The sequence below is a fragment of the Plecotus auritus genome (assembly GCF_963455305.1).
Source record: "Plecotus auritus genome assembly, chromosome: 9".
Taxonomy (NCBI): domain Eukaryota; kingdom Metazoa; phylum Chordata; class Mammalia; order Chiroptera; family Vespertilionidae; genus Plecotus; species Plecotus auritus.
This window is the reverse complement of record NC_137783.1, coordinates 154825075-154846645: the sequence shown is the minus strand read 5'-3', so window position 1 is coordinate 154846645 and position 21571 is coordinate 154825075. Positions and strand designations below refer to the sequence as shown.

The 21571-nt window shown below is 66.3% G+C and overlaps 1 protein-coding gene across 1 annotated transcript in view; it reads right to left on the bottom strand.

Annotated features, from left to right (window-relative positions):
• Positions 1-1182: 1182 nt before the first annotated feature.
• The window catches only part of MUC2 (mucin 2, oligomeric mucus/gel-forming), a gene marked incomplete at its 5' end in the record, with an annotated part of 29595 nt that continues 9206 nt past the window's right edge, over positions 1183-21571 (bottom strand). The window contains 32 exons of the mRNA XM_080640764.1: positions 1183-1542; positions 1626-1752; positions 2963-3002; positions 3199-3327; positions 3639-3737; positions 3822-3944; positions 4052-4092; positions 4266-4370; positions 4626-4803; positions 6858-6889; positions 6980-7077; positions 7229-7298; positions 7625-7803; positions 8282-8504; positions 8824-9007; positions 9236-9483; positions 9777-9951; positions 10368-10630; positions 10848-10977; positions 12139-12978; positions 13051-13941; positions 14101-15474; positions 15844-17168; positions 17854-17880; positions 18285-18482; positions 18841-18884; positions 19190-19337; positions 19906-20037; positions 20143-20299; positions 20788-21027; positions 21130-21309; positions 21404-21514. Coding sequence (XP_080496890.1) covers positions 1323-1542; positions 1626-1752; positions 2963-3002; positions 3199-3327; positions 3639-3737; positions 3822-3944; positions 4052-4092; positions 4266-4370; positions 4626-4803; positions 6858-6889; positions 6980-7077; positions 7229-7298; positions 7625-7803; positions 8282-8504; positions 8824-9007; positions 9236-9483; positions 9777-9951; positions 10368-10630; positions 10848-10977; positions 12139-12978; positions 13051-13941; positions 14101-15474; positions 15844-17168; positions 17854-17880; positions 18285-18482; positions 18841-18884; positions 19190-19337; positions 19906-20037; positions 20143-20299; positions 20788-21027; positions 21130-21309; positions 21404-21514 — 8331 coding nt within the window. The 3' untranslated portion in view covers positions 1183-1322. The remainder of the gene's footprint in view (positions 1543-1625; positions 1753-2962; positions 3003-3198; positions 3328-3638; positions 3738-3821; positions 3945-4051; positions 4093-4265; positions 4371-4625; positions 4804-6857; positions 6890-6979; positions 7078-7228; positions 7299-7624; positions 7804-8281; positions 8505-8823; positions 9008-9235; positions 9484-9776; positions 9952-10367; positions 10631-10847; positions 10978-12138; positions 12979-13050; positions 13942-14100; positions 15475-15843; positions 17169-17853; positions 17881-18284; positions 18483-18840; positions 18885-19189; positions 19338-19905; positions 20038-20142; positions 20300-20787; positions 21028-21129; positions 21310-21403; positions 21515-21571) is intronic.

Here is a 21571-nt window from a genome sequence, read left to right as displayed (position 1 = left end):
AAACCCGAGTTGTCTGTGCTGGCCCGTCCTGGGACCCCGCAGGAACCCTCGGCTCTGGCTGAGGGGTCTCAGTGGGGCCTCCTGCCGTTTCCCGCCTCCGCCTCCCGAGTGGGGCTGCGGGTCGAGCAGTGGCTACCGTTCATGTTATAAGACTGTTTGCCAGAGCGGCCGTCCGAGCTCGCGTGCCCCCAGCAACGCGGAGGGTCCCAGCTGCCCACGTTCTGGCCAACCCTCCGTGCCGTCCCTGCCGTGTGCGTGCGTGTGCGTGCGTGTGCCTGTGTGTGCGGTGCACGGTGAGATGACCATGTCACGGAACAACACCCTTTCTTGGGCTTGCTGGCCAATCGTCCTCACCCATTTTAAATCGAGTTGTTTGCTGCGCCTTGACTGACGTGTAGGCGTTCTTGTATGTTCCTTGTATGCTCCTTGCATGTTCTGGACACACGTTTTGCAGGTTTCTGCCCCGCTGGGGCTGACCAATTGGGAACCGTCTTTCAAAGAGCAGGAGTGTTCTACCTTAACGAGGCCTATTTCATTGTGCACGCTCACACACGAGTCACACACACACACACACACGCCTGTGCACACACACGCCTGCCCACAGCCATGGGGCGGACGAGGCCTCACTCCGTGGAAAGCCCTGGACGTGGCTGGGGTGGGCAAACTTTTTGACTCGAGGGCCACCATGGGTTCTTAAACTGGACCGGAGGGCCGGAACAAAAGCATGGATGGAGTGTTTGTGTGAACTAATAGAAATTCAAAGTAAAGGAGCGGAGGGGAGAGCAAGAGAACCGGATAGAACAGCCAGATCCGGCCCGCGGGCCGTAGTTTGCCCACGGCTGCTGTGAGAGGAGGAGCCGAGGGTCCAGCTGTCTCACCATGCAGGGCCGGAGGGCTGCCTGGAAGGGCTCCCCCCACCCCCCCCGCCGCCTCCTGAGGGCCCAGCGGGGGCCGGAGCAGCACCGGGCGAGACGGGGTTCCTGGGGCAGCCCCGGAGAAGGCGGTCATTAGGGGGAGCGGTCCCGTTTGGTATATGCAACCAGCCAACGCCAACCAGGCATATGTGCCCGGGGTCCCCGGTCCTGTGTGCAGACCTGGTGGTCGGTGGCGTGGGGGGTAGGGCCCCCCGGGAGCAGCCCCCCCCCACCCCCAGACCCGAGACGCCGACGGAAGCACACCCGTGTCTACAGCGCGTTTATTTCAGAAAGCGGAGAACGGGACCAAGGGCCGGAAATAAATACCCGTACAGACAAGGCATTCGGGCGGGAGGGAGCTGGAGGGGGGCGGGGCGGGGGGGCGGGGGACGGGGGGGAAGGGGGGGTTCAGGCCCTGCTGGGACGCGGGCCCAGGGGCGCGGAGCGGCGGGCCCGGCGGGGCGGGAGCTCGCACAGCGTGTCCTGGCACAGGCAGCTCTCGATGTGGGTGTAGGTGTGGCTGCGGGAGGAGCCGTCGGGGCAGTGCAGCTCCACGGTCCGCCGGCTGGTACGCTCCTCCTTGCAGCACGAGCACTTGTGGTCCAGCGCCTGCGCCTCGGCCGAGTACCTGGGGGGGGGCGGGCACCGGCGTGAGGCCCCGTCCCGGGCACGGCCCCTCCCCCCCCCGCCCCCCACCAGCCCGAGACTCACATGGCGAAGGTCCCGCAGGACCCGGAGCAGTAGTTCATGAGGACCTTCTTGGTGCAGCCGCCTTCCGAGATCTCCTTGGTCTCGGAGATGGTGGAGCAGGGGACCTTGGTCTCGTTACGAGGGATGCCTGGGGACAGCGAGGCGCAGGCTGGGGGGGGGGGGGGCCGCCACACCGCCCGGGAGGCACCACCCAGAGCCCCTGGCAGCGGGGCCGCCCAGGGGAAGCCCTCAAACTCGTCATCCGCCTGAGATTGGCTCCCGGGGCCCGTCTCCCGGTGCCTCCCTCCCTCGGGCCCAGGGCTGCCCGCCTGGCCGCAGCGGGGTAGGGGTAGGGGTAGGGGTAGGGGTAGGGGTAGGGTCAGGGTCAGGGTTAGGGTCAGGGTTAGGGTTAAGGCTAGGGTTAGGACTAGAGCTAGGGTTAAGGCTAGGGTTAGGGTTAGGCTTAGGGCTAGGGTTAGGGTTAGGGTTAGGGTTAGGGTTAGGTGTTAGGGTTAGGGTTAGGTGTTAGGGTTAGGGTTAGGGTTAGGGCTAGGGTTAGGGTTAGGGGTTAGGGTTAGGGTTAGGACTAGGGTTAGGTGTTAGGGTTAGGGTTAGGTCTAGAGCTAGGGTTAGGGCTAGGGTTAGGGGTTAGGGTTAGGGCTAGGGTTAGGGTTAGGGTTAGGGTTAGGTCTAGAGCTAGGGTTAGGACTAGGGTTAGGTGTTAGGGTTAGGGTTAGGAGAGGGTTAGGGTTTAGGGTTAGGATTAGTGTTAGGGGTTAGGATTAGGACTAGGGTTAGGGGTAAGGGTTAGGACTAGGTTTAGGTGTTAGGGTTAGGTTTAGGTCTAGAGCTAGGGGTAGGGCTAGGGCTAGGGCTAGGGCTTCGGTTAGGGGTTAGGGTTAGGGGTTAGGGTTAGGGTTAGGGTTAGGGTTAGGGGTTAGGGCTAGGGTTAGGGGTTAGGGTTAGGGTTAGGGGTTAGGGGTTAGGGTTAGGGTTAGGGATTAGGGGTTAGTGTTAGGGGTTAGGGGTTAGGGTTAGGGATAGGGTTAGGGGTTAGGGTTTTGGGTTAGGGATTAGGGGTTAGTGTTAGGGGTTAGGGTTAGGGATAGGGTTAGGGGTTAGGGTTTTGGGTTAGGGGTTAGGGGTTAGGGGTTAAGGGTTAGGGGTTAGGGCTAGGGTTAGGGGTTAGGGTTAGGGTTAGGGGTTAGGGGTTAGGGTTAGGGATTAGGGGTTAGTGTTAGGGGTTAGGGGTTAGGGTTAGGGATAGGGTTAGGGGTTAGGGTTTTGGGTTAGGGGTTAGGGGTTAGGGGTTAGGGGTTAAGGGTTAGGGGTTAACGGTTAGGGGTTAGGGTACTCACATTTCTTGCAGCAGCCGTTGGGCATTAGGGTGATGGAGCCCTGCAGAGAGGGAGAGTGAGCCTAGGACCCTGACCCCCCACGTGGAGGCCCCCCATCACCAGGGTCAAGGGGCAGCTGCTAGAGAAGGGGCCCAGGCCAGAGACCACGATCCCAGCCTCCAGGTCCATGGGGAACCTTCCCCCCCCCCCCCCCCCACAGCAGAGTGCACACAGCCCGCGCCCGCACGGCCGCTCACCGGGAGGCAGGCGCTGGGGTCGAAGTCGGGGCAGGTGATGTTGGAGACGGACGCGATGAGCTGGTTGTGGATCTTCACGCAGCTGAAGAAGGTGCAGTTGTTGGTGGGGTCACTCTTCATGTCCCCGGGCTGCGGGCGGAGGGCAGTGTGTGAGGGCCGCCCCGAGAGACGGCGGGACGCCCAGCAGGCCCCGCCCAGCCAAGGATGGGAGGCCCAAGACCAGCAGGCTGGCCACAGGCAGGAAGGGCCGTGGGCGTGGCCTGGGCCCCCGGCAGCCCCGCCCACCGACCAGCAGGCTGGCCACAGGCAGGAGGGGCTGTGGGCGTGGCCTGGGCCCCGGCAGCCCCGCCCACCGACCAGCAGGCTGGCCACAGGCAGGAGGGGCCGTGGGCGTGGCCTGGGCCCCGGCACCCCGCCCCCCAGATGGCCCCGCCCCGCACCTTCAGGATGAGGTTCTGGCCGCCAGGCCTGCTGATGATGCAGTCCGTCTGCTCACACTTCCTGCAGCATTCGCCCGGGACGGTCACCAGCCCAAAGCCCTAGGAGACAGGCAGGCTCAGGGCGGCGCTGGGGGGAGCAGGCGCGGGGCAGGCCCCCCCTCGGCTCCTGGCGGGGGGACTCACGGGGTTGCAGGTGCTGGGGCAGGGCACGTGGCTGCAGGACACGTGGTTGAGCTGCGTGGCGCTGTCCGTGGCGTTGGTGCACACGCAGGTCTCGCACTTGGAGGAATACACTGGGGAGCCGGGCTGGGCACGGGGAGGGGCGCGTGAGGCGGGGGAGCCCCGAGCCCGGCTGGGACCCCACCCCCCGTCCCTGCCCCCTCCCCCCTCCCCCAGGGCAGCCCCTGGCGCACCTGGTACTCGGCGTTCCCAACAACGCAGACGCCCTTGGGCACTTGGGAGAGAGAGAACGGGGCCGGGCGTCAGATGCGCAGCCCCGGGACGGCGTGGGCGCTGGGGCCCGGGGTGGGCGGGACCCCCCAGAAGGGAGCCCCTCCCTGCACCCCATGGGCCCCCTCACGCCACAGCCCACCCCCGCCGCCGCCTGGCCCTCGGGCGGCCTCTTACCGCAGGAGTAGAGGGGGCAGCACCTCCCGGGCCTCATCTCGCTCTTCACGTCGAAGCCCAGCGGGCACTGCGGGGGCTCCTCCGTGCACAGGCTGGCGTTGCACTCTGCGGGCGGCGGGCGAGACGCGGAACAACGGTGACCCTCCCCGTCCTGAGCTCCTCCTCGCCCCCGCAGCACCCGCTCCAGCAGCTCCCCCACCCCACCCCGCCCCGTGGCCCAGCCTCCAGCGGCCCTAGTCAGTGGCTCCCCAGCTCACAAGGAGGTGGAACCAGGCACGGGGGTGGGGCCTTGCTCGGTGACCCCCGGGGCCACGGGGCGGGGACAGGGGCCCGGGCCGGCGACCCCTGCCCTGGCCTTACTGCAGAAGGTGATGTTGCAGCAGGTGTCGGCGGGGTTGACCTCCGTGACCAGGTACGTGCCGTCCTCCTCACACCGGGCAGGCGGCTGCTGGCTGCACTGCTTGGGCTGGCAGACGATGCCGCTCCCGCCCTCCAGGCACACGCAGTCCTTGCAGTCGAATTCAAAGTGCTCCCCAAACTGCAGAGAGAGCCGGCGGGGGTGGGGTGGGGTGGGGATGAGAGCCGTGCCCCCAGGGCGGCTCCGTGGTGCATCTGGGGTCAGCGGGGAGAGGCACTGTGCTGGGCACCGCTGACGGCCCTCCCGCCTCTCCGCACCCAGGGGGGCTGGGCCAGGACAGCGGCCGTCACTCAGGGCCAGGCCACAAATAACACAACCGTGACCCGCTCACCAGCATTTCCTACGCGGCCACGCCTGTGGCAGACAAACCAGGCAGCGGCTGAGACTGCAGCTTAGGGTTAGGGCATTGAGAACCGCTAGGCCTGTGGTGTGGAGGGTGGATGGATGGATGGAGGGATGTGTGGACTGACAGATGGTGGATGGATGGATGGATGGATGGATGGATGGTGGATGGATGGTGGATGGATGGATGGGTGGGTGGTTGGATGGATGGTGGATGGATGGATGGGTGGTTGGTTGGATGGATGGTGGATGGATGGATGGGTGGATGGATGGGTGGGTGGATGGGTGGGTGGATGGATGGATGGTGGATGGATGGTGGATGGATGGATGGGTGGGTGGTTGGATGGATGGTGGATGGATGGATGGGTGGATGGATGGGTGGGTGGATGGATGGATGGGTGGGTGGTTGGATGGATGGTGGATGGATGGGTGGGTGGGTGGATGGATGGATGGTGGATGGATGGATGGATGGGTGGGTGGTTGGATGGATGGTGGATGGATGAATGGGAGGATGGATGGGTGGGTGGATGGATGGTTGGATGGATGGATGGATGGATGGGTGGATGGTGGATGGGTGGATGGATGGTGGATGGATGGGTGGGTGGATGGATGGTGGATGGATGGGTGGATGGTGGATGGGTGGATGGATGCGTGGGTAGATGGATGGATGGATGGTGGATGGATGGGTGGGTGGATGGATGGTGGATGGATGGGTGGGTGGATGGATGGTTGGATGGATGGATGGGTGGGTGGATGGATGGATGGTGGATGGATGGATGGGTGGGTGGTTGGATGGATGGTGGATGGATGGATGGGTGGATGGATGGGTGGGTGGATGGATGGTTGGATAGATGGATGGATGGGTGGATGGTGGATGGGTGGATGGTGGATGGATGGTGGATGGATGGGTGGGTGGATGGATGGTGGATGGATGGATGGGTGGGTGGTTGGATGGATGGTGGATGGATGGATGGGTGGATGGATGGGTGGATGGTGGATGGATGGTGGATGGATGGGTGGGTGGATGGATGGGTGGATGGATGGTTGGATGGATGGATGGGTGGGTGGTGGATGGGTGGATGGATGGTGGATGGATGGGTGGGTGGATGGATGGTTGGATAGATGGATGGATGGGTGGATGGTGGATGGGTGGATGGATGGTGGATGCATGGGTGGGTGGATGGATGGTTGGATAGATGGATGGATGGGTGGATGGTGGATGGGTGGATGGATGGTGGATGGATGGGTGGGTGGATGGATGGGTGGATGGTGGATGGATGGGTGGATGGATGGGTGGGTGGATGGATGGTTGGATAGATGGATGGATGGGTGGATGGTGGATGGGTGGATGGATGGTGGATGGATGGGTGGGTGGATGGGTGGATGGATGGGTGGATGGATGGGTGGATGGATGGGTGGGTGGATGGATGGTTGGATGGATGGATGGGTGGATGGTGGATGGGTGGATGGATGGTGGATGGATGGGTGGGTGGATGGATGGTGGATGGATGGATTGTTGGAAGCATGATGGGTGGGTAGATGGATGGATGGACAGGTGAATGAGCAAAAGGATGGATGTACAGAGGGACAGAGGATGTAGTGATGGAAGGATGGAGGGACCGGCAAACAGACAGAGGGGTGAGAGGAGGGGTTGTTGGCACAGCTGGGTGGACGGTGGACGGCCCTGCTAGCCAAGCTTTGCAGGACTTAATTGACTGCTTACTGAGTCTTTGAACTCCCAGGTTCTCATGTCCAACCCCCGCCCCCAACCCCAAAAACTCAGGGTCCGTGAGAGAGTATCCCCCCCCCCCAGCACCGAGGGGCAGGCCTACCTCTCTGGGCACGTTGTCAGGCCCCACACAGCCTAGGAGAGAGGAGACAGATCCCGTTAGCAGAGTCCGGGGCCAGCCTCGTGGAGGCCCGGGGGAGGGAGGCCCGAGGGCGGGAGACGTACCACACACTTCCACGCAGACGTCAAAGCCGGGCGCGTAGTTCATGGTGCCCTCGGGGCAGAAACAGCCCTCCACCTGCAGCGTGCTGTTCTGCGGGACGCTGGGGACGGGCAGGCGTGAGGTGCTGGGGGCGGGCGGGCGTGAGGCGCTGGGGGAAGGAAGGCATCGTGAGCTGAGGGCGGGCGGCCTGAGCACCGAGCCTGGGCAGTGCCACCCGTGCCCGGCCAGGGGGAGGCGCCGCGGGGACTGACCTGGACTTGCAGGTGGGTTCCTCCGCGGGACCGCAGGCCCGGTACTCCCTGTGAGGCGGGCACGTCACCGCTGCAGGAGGGAGGCAGCAGTCAGAGGCCAGGCTCAGGAGCGAGGAGGCCGCCCCCCAAAGGGACAGTCCTACCCGGCCCCTCGCTCCCACACCGGCTGAGGGCGGCGGGACGCCCGCACTGCCCGGCTCAGCACCCCACGCCGTCTCCAGCTGAGTGGCAGGTGCCCAGTGGTCTGAGGCAGCCTCCCCGCTCCCAGCCTCCAGCCCTCCCTCCCCCACCCCAGCCCCGGCCTGCTCCCCATGCGTGCCCGCTGCCCTCCAGCCTGGCTTCAGGCTGGCACAGCGCCCAGCGGGAGCCCAGGCCGGGGAGGTGAGCGGGACTTACGGCAGGCCCCGTGGGTGTGGTTCCGCCAGTCGATGCAGACACCCTCGTGGGCACAGAGGGCCGCGTAGGTCTGCAGGCTGGCACACTCCAGGCCCGAGTTGGGCACGCTGCAGGTGTCGAACACGCAGGCCTCGTAGTAATGCTGGGGGGGCGCCAGGGGGTGGCACTGGGCAAACAGACTGCGGGGAGGGACACGGGTCACGCCCCACCTCTCACACTCCCCCCACCCAGCCCTGCCCCGCGCCGCCCCCTAGAGGCCCTGGGTGGGTGGCCCGGGGGTGACGGGGTGCCAGCCGCCCCCAGCAGCTCCGGCAAAGGCCACCCAGCCTCCACCTGCACACCCTGGGGACGAGGCCCTCACTCCCCCAGCTCTGAGGGGCCCTGTCTAAGCCAATTCTTCCTCCTCTACCAACCCTGACCACCGACCGGTCAGCTGGGCCCCCCCGGGGTGGCTTTAGGGACGTCTGACCAGGCAGCTCGGCCCCACAGGAAGCAGGAGTCGGAGTCCGGGGTCCCTCTGTGACCGGCACCTGTCGCCCCCCCCACCCCCCACCCCCCAGTGCCCTGCCTCCTCTCCTTGCTGACGGGGGGGGGGGGGGGGAGGGGGGCACAGAGGAGCCTGTCCCTGGAGACCCTGCGGCAGGCGGCGGCCCGCACCTGTCCTTGATGAGCTCACAGAGGGGGGAGGAGCAGTTCCTGTGGGGGCCGCTGCCGCCCCCGGAGGGCGTGGTGGCCGGGCGCCGGGTAGTGAAGGCGGTGTGGGGACAGTGCGGCTTGGAGGGGTCGTTCACCACCCACTGGTCGGCGGCCACCTCGCAGTCAGAGACCGTCTCGCCGCTGGGCAGCACGCAGTCGTCCGCCGTGCTGTTGGTGCAGGTGCCTGCGGCGGCGAGAGGCCCGCGCTGAACCCTCCGCCCCCAGCGCCGCCGCCCGGGGACCCGCTGGCCGGCCCGGGGCCCAGGCAGCACCGGACTGCTGTCGGCGACCCCCACCCAGGATGACGCATGGAAGGGCGCCGGCGCTGTGGCCCGAGGGTGAGGGGTGCCAGCCGCCCCCAGCAGCCTTGGGGTCCCCAAGTCCCTGAGCCCACAGGTCCCCGAGCAGAGGAGGGGGAGAGCCGCGCTGGGCCCAGACTCTGCCCCCCGCCCCCTGCCCCCCGCCGGGCAGCGCCCGGAGCCCCGAGCCCGCGGTCAGCTCACCGCACTGGCCCTTGGTGTTGTTGCCGAACAGGCGGTAGGGCAGCCGGATGGCGAAGGAGAGGCCGTTGTAGGAGATGAGGGCGCCCAGCTCGGGGATGTCCACCACGAAGTTGATGCCCGACTCGTACACCTGCAGCCCGTACTTCTTGTAGGGCAGCGCCACCGCCTGCTTGTTGATCTGCACCTGCGGCCCACACGCAGGGTCAGGGCGCCAGGCCCGGAGCGAGGGGCCGCAGCCGGCCGCCTGGCCCGCCCCCCCAACCCCCCCAACCCCCACCACCACCCCCAGGCCCTCTGAAATGGGAGCTCCATGCGTCAGGGCTGGTGATGCGTCGGGGCCGGGCCGGGCCGGGCGGGCTGTCCCTCCAGCCCAGCCTCCCGCCGAGGGGGCGGGTGCAGGCCGCGGACGTACCTGGACCCTCATGGGCGCCATCTGCACCGTCTTGATCAGCACCTCCTGCGTCTCGTGGCGCACGATCAGCGTGCGGGGGCAGGACACCTGGTCGTTGACGTCGCAGTGGTAGTTGTCGATGTAGACGCCGAAGTTGTCCACGGTGGGCCGGACCTGCTCCACCAGCACGTAGGTGCAGTTGCCCTGGTAGCTGTAGTAGAGCCCGTCGAAGGTGACGTAGTGGGGGTCCCCCCAGCCCGTGCAGTAGCCTGCGGAGGGGGCCCGGTGAGCCAGCGCAGGGCCCGAGCTGGGCAGGGCGGGAACGAGCGGGGACCAGGGGCGGAACAGACTGCTTCCCGGAGCGCCCGGAGCACCCAAGCCCGAGGGTCTGGTCCCACCTCCAGCCCCCGAAGGGCCTCTCCCCGCTCCTCCCCCGGGACCGGCCTGGCTTTGGAGCCAGAGGGCTGGGTGCAGAAGCAGCCACGTGCCACGCAGGTGGCCAAGCTCCTGGGCCTGCCAGCCTCCACCCACAGCAGAGAGGGGGGCGGGGGGGGGGGCTTACAGTCACACTCCCAGTGCCAGCAGCAGCCGTCGGGGTCCATGACGCGCACAGGTGTGAGGTTGTTGGAGCAGGTGGGCATGGGTGGGGGCTTGCACTCCACCTCCACCAGCTCCACCGTGTTGTCATGCTTGCAGACGGCCATGGTGCAGTTACACAGCCACCACGTCTCGTTCTCCTGCGGGCGGGAGGGCGTGGGTCGGCCGGGGTCAGCCGGGGTCGGCCGGGGTCAGCCGGGGTCAGCCGGGGTCGGCAGGGGTCGGCCGGGGTCGGCAGGGGTCGGCCGGGGTCAGCCGGGGTCGGCAGGGGTCGGCAGGGGTCAGCTGCGGTCGGCCAGCCACCACTGCCCACTCAGGAGAGGCTGTGCTCAGAGCCCTCTCGGGGGGGGGGGGGGGGGCAGAAGGCAGCTGCATCTCGTTCCAGCGAGGAGAGCGTGGGCGAGGGCGGGGAGCGCTCGGCAGGCCCTGTGCCCGGAAGGCTCGGCTTGACGGGGGCCGCTCGGGACGAAGGGGGCAGGAAGGCAGCCCCTGGGGCTTCAGACCTGGACAGCGCACCCAGCGCCGAGGGGACCGAAGCCGCCCACAGCCCACTGACCTTTCTGGGAGGATCGAAGTCCGGGCACCCGGGGGGTTTGGTGGTGGCCGGCGTGCTTGACGTGGTGGGTGGCCGGGTGGTGGGCGTGGATGTGCTGGGTGTCGGAGGGGGTGTCGGCGTGGACGGCGTGGACGGCGCGGACGGCGTGGACGGGGTGGACGGGGTGGACGGGCAGGGCCAGTTGAAGATCTCGAAGGTGCAGTTCAGGGAGCAGTTCACGTAGTAGCAGGTATCCCCATGGGTGCCGTTGTACACCATCTCGCCTGCAGGGGAGAGCCCGGTCCCTATGCCGTCCGACAGGCCGGTCCCCACAGAGGCCGCCGGACCCTGGCCGTGGCCGCAGCAGGGAGGGGGCGGCGGGGGACAGCCGCCCGCAGCGTGTGGCCTCCCCAGCATCGCCCGGGCTGGGCCGCGGACCTGACCGCCCCCACCGTCCCGGCCGCCTCTCTGCGTGAGAGTCAGAAGAGGACGCGTGGGTACCTGGCTCATAGTAGGTGTCATTCAAGACGCAGCACCAGTTCTGGGATGGCGTGGAGGGCGGGGTCGGTGTGGTTGATGGGCGTCCGGGCGGAGTAGGGGTTCCCGTGGCAGTCGTGGACATAGTCACGGGAGTGGGGGTGGGGGTGGACGGGGGTTCCGTGGAAGGCGAGGGGGGCCCAGTGGTGGTTCCGCTGGTGGGGGTGGTCTCCGGTGAGGCGGTCGGCGTGCCTGTGAGAACGGAGGTTACGAGGGAGGCGGGTGGCGTCACTCGCCTTAGATGCTGCGGGGGCCTAACACCGCACCACGGCGGGGCGCCTGGCCCGGAAAGGCTCATGCCCACTGTCCCAGCTCTCAGGCTAACCCAGGGGTGGGCAAACTTTTTGACTCGAGGGCCACCATGGGTTCTTAAACTGGACCGGAGGGCCGGAACAAAAGCATGGATGGAGTGTTGGTGTGAACTAATATAAATTCAAAGTAAAGGAGCGGAGGGGAGAGCAAGAGAACTGGATAGAACAGCCGGATCCGGCCCGCGGGCTGTAGTTTGCCCACGGCTGGTAAGGCGGGGCCGGTGAGCAAGGCCCGCGGTCCACATTATGAGTAGCCGCGAGGCGCGCAGGGGTGGAGCCCCTGTCCCCAGGCAGGTGGGAGAGGGACCGGAGGGAGGACCTCCGAGAGCCGCTGACTTGTAGCCTCTGCTCCCCAACCGGCCCTGGCCCCACACACCCCTTCCGACAGCATGGCACACTGCCCACCCTACAGCCACGGCCGAGGGCTGAGGCCTGAGGGCCTGTGCCTGCGGAAATACATCCTGTGGGGCAAGTGGGGGCCTCTGGCTTTGCTGCCATGCGGGGGCCCACGGCCCGTGGCCCGCTGAACGCTCACTGGCTGGGCTTGGCAGGCACCAGGCTCACCGAGCCCGCCTGGAACCCACCTGGCGACCATTCTCACTCGACAGAACACGGCGCCCAAGACTTAGGTCCAAGGCGCTACAAAGCTCCCGGGGGGATAAGGACCCGGGCACGCGTTGCCAGCTGCCACACTGGCCCCTGGTGTCCATACCTGAAGTGGTGCTGCCCGGGGTGGTGACCACGGGCTTTGTTTCCGTGGGGGGCGAAGGAGTGCTGGTTGTCTTCACGGTGGTTGGAGAGGTCGTCAGAGGTGTGGTTGATTCCGTGGTAGAGGGGTAGGTGGACTCAGGCGGGGGTTTAGGCGTGGTGGGCTCATGAATGGGCGCTGTGCTAGTAGGGGGTGGTGTCTCTGTGGTGGTGCTGGTGTGGGGGGTGGTAGTTGCTGTCTCTGTTGAGCTGAGGATGGGTGTGGTGGTCGGGGGCACTGTGGTGGTGGTATGGGGGGTTGGGGTTGGTGTCTCTGTGGTGGTGGTGGTGTGGGGGGTTGGGGTTGGTGTCTCTGTGGTGGTGGTGGTGGTGTGGGGGGTTGGGGTTGGTGTCTCTGTGGTGGTGGTGGTGTGGGGGGTTGGGGTTGGTGTCTCTGTGGTGGTGGTGGTGGTGTGGGGGGTGGTAGTTGCTGTCTCTGTTGAGGTGATGATGGGTGTGGTGGTTGGGGGCACGGTGGTGGTATGGGGGGTTGGGGTTGGTGTCTCTGTGGTGGTGGTGGTGTGGGCGGTTGGGGTTGGTGTCTCTGTGGTGGTGGTGGTGGTGTGGGGGGTGGTAGTTGTTGTCTCTGTTGAGCTGAGGATGGGTGTGGTGGTCGGGGGCACTGTGGTGGTATGGGGGGTTGGGGTTGGTGTCTCTGTGGTGGTGGTGGTGTGGGCGGTTGGGGTTGGTGTCTCTGTGGTGGTGGTGGTGGTGTGGGGGGTGGTAGTTGTTGTCTCTGTTGAGCTGAGGATGGGTGTGGTGGTCGGGGGCACTGTGGTGGTGGTGGTGTGGGGGGTGGTAGTTGCTGTCTCTGTTGAGCTGATGATGGGTGTGGTGGTCGGGGGCACTGTGGTGGTATGGGGGGTTGGGGTTGGTGTCTCTGTGGTGGTGGTGGTGTGGGGGGTTGGGGTTGGTGTCTCTGTGGTGGTGGTGGTGGTGTGGGGGGTGGTGGTTGCTGTCTCTGTTGAGCTGATGATGGGTGTGGTGGTCGGGGGCACTGTGGTGGTGGTGTGGGGGGTTGGGGTTGGTGTCTCTGTGGTGGTGGTGGTGTGGGGGGTGGTAGTTGCTGTCTCTGTTGAGCTGATGATGGGTGTGGTGGTCGGGGGCACTGTGGTGGTGGTGGTGTGGGGGGTGGTAGTTGCTGTCTCTGTTGAGCTGAGGATGGGTGTGGTGGTCGGGGGCACTGTGGTGGTGGTGTGGGGGGTGGTAGTTGCTGTCTCTGTTGAGCTGAGGATGGGTGTGGTGGTCGGGGGCACTGTGGTGGTGGTGTGGGGGGTGGTAGTTGCTGTCTCTGTGGAGCTGATGATGGGTGTGGTGGTCGGGGGCACTGTGGTGGTGGTGTGGGGAGTTGGAGTTGGTGTCTCTGTGGTGGTGGTGGTGGTGTGGGGAGTAGTAGTTGCTGTCTCTGTTGAGCTGAGGATGGGTGTGGTGGTTGGGGGCACTGTGGTGGTGGTGGTGGTGTGGGGGGTGGTGGTTGCTGTCTCTGTTGAGCTGAGGATGGGTGTGGTGGTCGGGGGCACTGTGGTGGTGGTGTGGGGGGTTGGGGTTGGTGTCTCTGTGGTGGTGGTGGTTTGGGGTGTTGGAGTTGGTGTCTCTGTGGTGGTGGTGGTGGTGTGGGGGGTGGTAGTTGCTGTCTCTGTTGAGCTGAGGATGGGTGTGGTGGTCGGGGGCACTGTGGTGGTGGTGTGGGGGGTTGGAGTTGGTGTCTCTGTGGTGGTGGTGGTGGTGGTGGTGGTGTGGGGGGTGGTGGTTGCTGTCTCTGTAGAGCTGATGATGGGTGTGGTGGTCGGGGGCACTGTGGTGGTGGTGTGGGGGGTTGGAGTTGGTGTCTCTGTGGTGGTGGTGGTGGTGGTGGTGGTGGTGGTGTGGGGGGTGGTGGTTGCTGTCTCTGTTGAGCTGAGGATGGGTGTGGTGGTCGGGGGCACTGTGGTGGTGGTGTGGGGGGTTGGGGTTGGTGTCTCTGTGGTGGTGGTGTGGGGGGTTGGGGTTGGTGTCTCTGTGGTGGTGGTGGTGGTGGTGGTGGTGTGGGGGGTGGTGGTTGCTGTCTCTGTTGAGCTGAGGATGGGTGTGGTGGTCGGGGGCACTGTGGTGGTGGTGTGGGGGGTTGGGGTTGGTGTCTCCGTGGTGGTGGTGGTGGTGGTGTGGGGGGTGGTGGTTGCTGTCTCTGTGGAGCTGATGGTGGGGGTGGGTGTCGGGGTCACGGTGCTGGTGGTGGAGCAGTACCCACAGCAGTAGACGTTGATCTCGTAGTTGAGGCAGACGGGCATGTTGCTGGGTCCCCCTGGCTTCTGGTCCTGGTTTCTGCACACGAGCCCCACGGAGAGGTCGCACACCACAGTCTGTCCCAGGGCTTCGATGGGTCGGTCTGGAAACATGACGGCTCTGCAGGAGATGTTGGCTGCCCAGCCTTGCTGACAGACCTTGTCAATGGACTCGATGTCTCCACCTGATGGCCTAAAGTCCGGTTTCCCACTGTCTTCCCAGCCCGTCCACCTGCACTCATCCATACATGGAGTGGACGCTGGCACGGGCGTGCTGGTGGACACGGTCGTGGTGGGCGTTGGTGTAGCTGTGGATGTCGTAGTAGTGGTCGTCACGGTGGTCGACGGCTCTGGTGTGGGGGTGGTGGGTGAGGTGGTGGGGGTGGTCGTCACTGTAGTAGTGGTGGTGTGGGGGGTGCTGGTTTCTGTCTCTGTTGAGCTGATGATGGGTGTGGTGGTTGGGGGCATTGTGGTTGTGGTGTGGGGGGTGGTAGTTGCTGTCTCTGTTGAGCTGATGATGGGTGTGGTGGTCGGGGGCACTGTGGTGGTGGTGGTGTGGGGGGTGGTAGTTGCTGTCTCTGTTGAGCTGATGATGGGTGTGGTGGTCGGGGGCACTGTGGTGGTGGTGGTGTGGGGGGTGGTAGTTGCTGTCTCTGTTGAGCTGATGATGGGTGTGGTGGTTGGGGGCACTGTGGTGGTGGTGTGGGGGGTTGGAGTTGGTGTCTCTGTGGTGGTGGTGGTGTGGGGGGTGGTGGTTGCTGTCTCTGTTGAGGTGATGATGGGTGTGGTGGTCGGGGGCACTGTGGTGGTGGTGTGGGGGGTGGTGGATGCTGTCTCTGTTGAGGTGATGATGGGTGTGGTGGTCGGGGGCACAGTGGTGGTGGTGTGGGGGGTTGGAGTTGGTGTCTCTGTGGTGGTGGTGGTGTGGGGGGTGGTAGTTGCTGTCTCTGTTGAGCTGAGGATGGGTGTGGTGGTCGGGGGCACTGTGGTGGTGGTGTGGGGGGTTGGAGTTGGTGTCTCTGTGGTGGTGGTGGTGTGGGGGGTGGTAGTTGCTGTCTCTGTTGAGCTGAGGATGGGTGTGGTGGTCGGGGGCACTGTGGTGGTGGTGTGGGGGGTGGTAGTTGCTGTCTCTGTTGAGCTGAGGATGGGTGTGGTGGTCGGGGGCACTGTGGTGGTGGTGTGGGGGGTGGTGGTTGCTGTCTCTGTTGAGGTGATGATGGGTGTGGTGGTCGGGGGCACAGTGGTGGTGGTGTGGGGGGTTGGAGTTGGTGTCTCTGTGGTGGTGGTGGTGGTGGTGGTGGTGGTGTGGGGGGTGGTGGTTGCTGTCTCTGTTGAGCTGAGGATGGGTGTGGTGGTCGGGGGCACTGTGGTGGTGGTGTGGGGGGTGGTGGTTGCTGTCTCTGTTGAGGTGATGATGGGTGTGGTGGTCGGGGGCACTGTGGTGGTGGTGTGGGGGGTTGGGGTTGGTGTCTCTGTGGTGGTAGTGGTGGTGGTGGTGCTGGTGTGGGGGGTGGTGGTTGCTGTCTCTGTTGAGCTGAGGATGGGTGTGGTGGTCGGGGGCACTGTGGTGGTGGTGTGGGGGGTTGGGGTTGGTGTCTCTGTGGTGGTGGTGGTGGTGGTGGTGTGGGGGGTGGTGGTTGCTGTCTCTGTAGAGCTGATGGTGGGGGTGGGTGTCGGGGTCACGGTGCTGGTGGTGGAGCAGTACCCACAGCAGTAGACGTTGATCTCGTAGTTGAGGCAGATGGGCATGTTGCTGGGTCCCCCTGGCTTCTGGTCCTGGTTTCTGCACACGAGCCCCACGGAGAGGTCGCACACCACAGTCTGTCCCAGGGCTTCGATGGGACGGTCTGGAAACATGACGGCTCTGCAGGAGATGTTGGCTGCCCAGCCTTGCTGACAGACCTTGTCAATGGACTCGATGTCTCCACCTGATGGCCTAAAGTCCGGTTTCCCACTGTCTTCCCAGCCCGTCCACCTGCACTCATCCATACACGGAGTGGACGCTGGCACGGGCGTGCTGGTGGACACGGTCGTGGTGGGCGTTGGTGTAGCTGTGGATGTCGTAGTAGTGGTCGTCACGGTGGTCGTCGGCCCTGGTGTGGGGGTGGTGGGTGAGGTGGTGGGTGAGGTGGTGGGTGAGGTGGTGGGTGAGGTGGTTGGTGACGTGGTGGGTGAGGTGGTGGGTGAGGTGGTGGGTGAGGTGGTTGGTGAGGTGGTGGGTGAGGTGGTGGGTGAGGTGGTGGGTGAGGTGGTGGGTGAGGTGGTGGAAGAGGTGGTTGTCAGGGTCACAGTGGTGGTAGGGGTTGGGGTTGGGGTTTCAGTTGAGGTGGTGGTGGGTGAGGTGGTGGTGGTGGTGGTGGGGGTGGTGGGAGAGGTGGTTTGTGAGGTGGTTGGTGAGGTGGTTAGTGACGTGGTGGGTGAGGTGGTGGGAGAGGTGGTGGGAGAGGTGGTTTGTGAGGTGGTTGGTGAGGTGGTTAGTGACGTGGTGGGTGAGGTGGTGGGAGAGGTGGTGGGGGAGGTGGTGGGGGAGGTGGTTGGTGAGGTGGTGGGAGAGGTGGTGGTCGGGGTCACTGTGGTGGTAGGGGTCGGGGTTGGTGTCTCAGTGGTGGTGGTGGTAGGGGTGGGGGTTGGTGTCGTGGTGGTGGTGGTGGTGGTGGGGGTGGGGGTTGTGGAGCCAGGACACTCATCCATCGGCAGACAACAGTTGACGCGGATCTCGTAGTCGTAGCAGATGGCGAACGGTCCGTTTCCGAACTGGTCTTCGTTTCTGCAGAGGAAGCCCACCGAGAGGTCGCACTGGGCCCTCTGGCCCAGCTCCTCCCAGCTGAGGTGCGGCTCCGCGGCCGAGCGGCACTGAATGTCCTCTGGCGCCGGGCAGACGCCGTCGAAGGTCTCTTTGTCGCCGCCGTCAGGGCTGAGGCTCGGACGGTTCTCGTTGATCCAGTCGGACCAGAAGCAGCACAGCCCTGGGGAGTAAGGCCCCGCCTCGGTCATCTGTGTCCCGGGGGGCACCCGCCAGGGAGGTCGCCGACCCAGGAAGCTCAGCGACCCCGACTGGCGGTGCCTGCCCCTGAGAGGCCCAGGCTGGAGGTCTGGACACCCCCCCACACACCCCCACTGCAGCTGAGCACTGAGGCCCAGCGAGGGGCCCCCAACGCCACACCAGGCGACGGGCCCGGGCCACAGAGTCCCGCCCGGGCCCCTTCGTCAGCTACGGTCAAATCCTCGTGCCAAAAGGTAGGTAACGGCCCTGGCCGGTGGTGCAATGGTTAGAGCACTGGCCCGCGCTCGGAAGGGCACCCACACATCGATGTCTGCCTGTTTCTCTCTCCCCCTCCCTCCCTTCCTCCCTCCCTCCCACTCTCTTTGACAAGCAATGGGAAATAGACCCTCAGGGAAGATTAACACAAAAGGGAGGGCGGGAGGGGGGTCACCCATTCCCCGGAGGAAGCACGGGGAAGGGGCCTGGTCTCCACTCCTGACCAACATGTCACCCCGAGCTGGCCATGAGCTTCACGTGAGTCCCCAGACCATCGGTGGCCCCTGAGCAGGTGGGCGGGGGGGGGGGGGGGGAACGGCCATTCGGCCAGGGCTCGGGTGGGCCGCTCCCTGCTCTCCTGGCCCCCACGGGGACGGCGCCCACACACTTACCCGGAGTCGTGGAGGAGGGCGGTGACACTGCGGGGAGCGGGAAGAAGACAGGTCACTGCACAGTTCGAGGTCCCCACGCTGCCTCCCTCCCACGGGTGTCTCTTCCCCGTGGCTGGCGCATCCCTCCCGCGTGGGCGGCCTCGAAGGACACGCTCTGCTCCCTCTGACCCACAGGGACACTGGCTGGCCGGGTTAGGAAATGCCCGGTGCCTCCGCTGTGCGCCGGGCCGGGTGCATCCTGGCGCGGGCAAGGCTGGGCCCCGGGGACACTCATTTCCTGAGCCGAGAGGCAGGGGCCACCTCCCGCCTGGGAGCAGAGGGTGAGACCCGGCCACACGGGCCTCGCTCCTGCCCCAGAAGGGCCGTTCCTGCTGGCTTGGGGGCAGGGGGAGGCAGGGCCCCGAGGTGAGGGGGGTGGCCCTGGGCCTCACCTGTGCTGGGCGTCGGGGTCGGGGTGGTGGCGGTGGTGGTGGGCGTGGTGGACACAGGGGTGGTGGTGATGGGTGTCGGGGAGGAGACGGGGGTCGTGGTGGACACACAGATGTTAAAGTGCTTCTCCACCGTCCCGTTGGGGCCACAGATCTCCCAGTAGCAGAAGGAGCCGTCCTGGGTGAAATTGAGAATCTTCCCTGGGGGCAGAGGGGCAGACGTCAGCACACGGGAACCCAGAGCCCTGGGCCCGGCCCAAGAGGGAAAGGCAGGCGCGTCCCCCAGCTCCTGCCAGTGGTGAACCAATGACCCCATAGGAATCCCACCCCCAGAACCCTAAGCACCCCCCCCCCCCGCCCAGAACAGCAGCCGCATCCCAGGAGGGTCACGGGCTCCCCACCCGGGGAAGCGCAGGGGGTGGTGGAAGCCTCCAGGGAGGCTGCAGACCAGAGAGGCTCTGGGCCGGAAGGACCCCGGAGGAGAGCCCCTCCCCCCTTCCCCCCCCCCCCCAGGCTTCCAGGGACGAGCTCTCAGGGGTGGCCTCAGCGGGCAGCTCACCTTCCTCCGGCCGGCAGACAACTTGCGAGGAGTTGGAACACACGCTGCAAAGCAAGTGCAGGCTGCAGTCCGGGCACCTGGCTGTCTCGGGCCCCGGGCAGCCCAGAGCCCCGCCCCGCCCGGAAGGAACCCCCCCACTCCCCGGGGCCTGGGCTCTAACAGGGGGCAGCGTGTGGGTGCGGCGAGGCAGGCAAAAGCCGCCCTGAGAGGCCAGGATGAGAAGGGAGTCCTGTGCCCTGGCTCCCGCGTGCAGGTGAGTGCAGGTGTGTGCAGGCGTGTGCAGGCGTGTGCACGGTGTCCCCGTGTGTGCTGACCTCCCCCAGGGCCCCTGTGATGTGAGCTTAGGTACCAGGACTGGCAGTCGTGCTTGGGGGGCAAGGACGCTCCGGGTGGGTAGTGGGTGTCCTCCACGTAGCAGCCACATTGGTCTCCCGTGACGCACTTCTTCAGATCCTCGTCATAGATGGGCCGGTCCGCAGGGCACCGGGGGTAGCAGCCTAGTGGGCGCAGGGCACTGGGCTTGAACCACATCCGTCAGACCCCGCCCATCCTCCCGCCCCGCAGGTCCTTCTCTCTGGGAAGGAAAGGGCTGGAAAGGCAGGGGCCATCCGCCCCAGCTGAGCCGGGAACACGCCATGGGGCCACGGGGACAGCCAGGCCCCGCCCACCTGTGATGGCAGTCAGGCCCCGCCCACCTGTGGTGGACAGCCAGGCCCCGCCCACCTGTGATGGACAGCCAGGCCCCGCCCACCTGTGATGGACAGCCAGGCCCCGCCCACTTCCTGCACCCCCCCGGATCCCTGACCTGGCCATTCTCCTTCATGTCCCCTAGTTCTCAACTCAAAGGCCCCCCAACCCATCCTCGGAAATGCGCCCCCATCCCGCGCTGCCGGTCCCTCGGCACTTCCGGTCCTGACCTTACAGGTTGGGGGGACCTGTTTCTTGCCTGCCCCTCCCCTCTTGGCTCAGGCTCCAAGCCCCCCCTTCAATGAAGAAATTCTGCAGCCGCGAGGCCCGCCCCACAGCGCCGCGGGCGGGCGGGGGGCGGGGGGCGGCTGCGCTCACCCTCCAGGTAGGACACGGAGAGGTTGGAGTGGAAGCCGTTGATGGTCCTGCAGGTCTCGAAGCTGCGGTTCCCGCAAGGCTCGTAGTGCCACTCACACTCGTCCGGGGGGTTGAAGTAGTCACAGAAGATGGCTGGGGGGGGGGGGGGGCAGGGCGGGGTCAGACTCGGGGCCTGAGGATGGGGCGGGAGCTCAGGCAGGGGCGCAGGGGGCCCTGTGGGTGGGGGGGGGCACTCACGGCACAGGTCGGGCGTCCTCCAGAACACGCAGGCGCCCTCCTTGGTGCACTCCTGGGCGTAGGAGGCCACGGCGGAGCAGAAGCACTCGCAGTCGCCGCCCGAGTCGCAGGAGCAGCTGTCGTGCACGCAGGCCTCGTAGAAGGGCTTGGGGTCCACCTGGGGAGAAGCGGCCGAGCGCCTGGGTCCACGGGGCCTCACGGGGCGGGCCTTCCCCCGCAGGCCCCCACCCATGCCAGCCCTGCTCCTGGGACAAGGCGCACCACCCAGCCGGGCCTCCCACGGCTCCAGGGAGGCCGTCGTCGGGGAGGTGGGCACCCCTGCTGTGCGCGCTGTCCCTCAGCCCCTGCCCGGACTGAGCCCCATGTGGATGTTGGGGGTCAGGTGTCCTTCCCCCTCCCTGGAAGGGGCAGGAGGCTGGGGGTCCAGCCAGGGGTCTCAGAAGGAAGGCTGAACATCGGTCCCGTGCCCAAAGGACACAGGATGGAGATGAAGCTGCAGGACAGGTGCCTCATGGGGACATCGGGGGACTCCCCGCAGCGTGCACGCAGAGCGGCGGAGATGCTGCCTGGCCCGCCCCCAGCCATGCTCGCGGCCACGCCCACCGCGCTCGAGGCCACGCCCACCGCGCTCGCGGCCACGCCCACCTTGCTGTGGCAGACGTGGAAGACCCGGCTCTTGATGATGCTGCACTGCTTCTCGGCCCAGGCGCGGCGGTGCGGCTTCAGGCTGCAGGGCTCGGGGGTGGTGGTCACGTCGGGGCAGGTGGCGGCCTCCTTCCAGCTGTTCCCGAAGTCCAGCTCGCTGTCCACCACCATGTGGTCCCGCGTGGTGAAGTCGTTGCTGGAGCGCTGGTCGAAGTTCCCGCACAGGCCGCACACAGAACCCTGCGGAGACCGGTGCGAGACGTCCAGAGGCGCCCGGGGCGGGGCGGGGCGGGGGCGGGGCGGGACGGGGGGAGGGCCGGGCGGGGGCGGGGCGGCGCGCACCTTGTAGGAGGGCGCCAGCTTGATGAAGATGGTGGTCTTCTTGTCCCAGATGACGATGATGCCCGTGCTGGTCTCCACCACCAGGTACTGGCCCACCTCCCGCGTGGTGTAGGCCACGTGCTGGCCCTCGTCCCGGTGGATCACGGTGCGCTGCTTGTCCTCCAGCTTCAGCTCCGTCCTCTGGGGGGGGGGGGGGGAGGCGGGGGAGACCGGGTCAGGCGGGTCCCGGTGGGTCCCGGCTCTCCCTGACCCCGCCCTGGGGGGCAGCACTCACCCCTATGAAGATCTTGATGGCCTTGGAGCAGGTGACGCCCGTGGTGCCGCAGGGGACGTTCTCGGTGACGATGCTGAAGGAGCCCTGCCCGGAGTTCTGGCCACAGTAGTCCTGGGGCCACAGAGCGCGTGAGCCGGCCGCTGGCACCGGTGCCCCGGGGCACCCCAC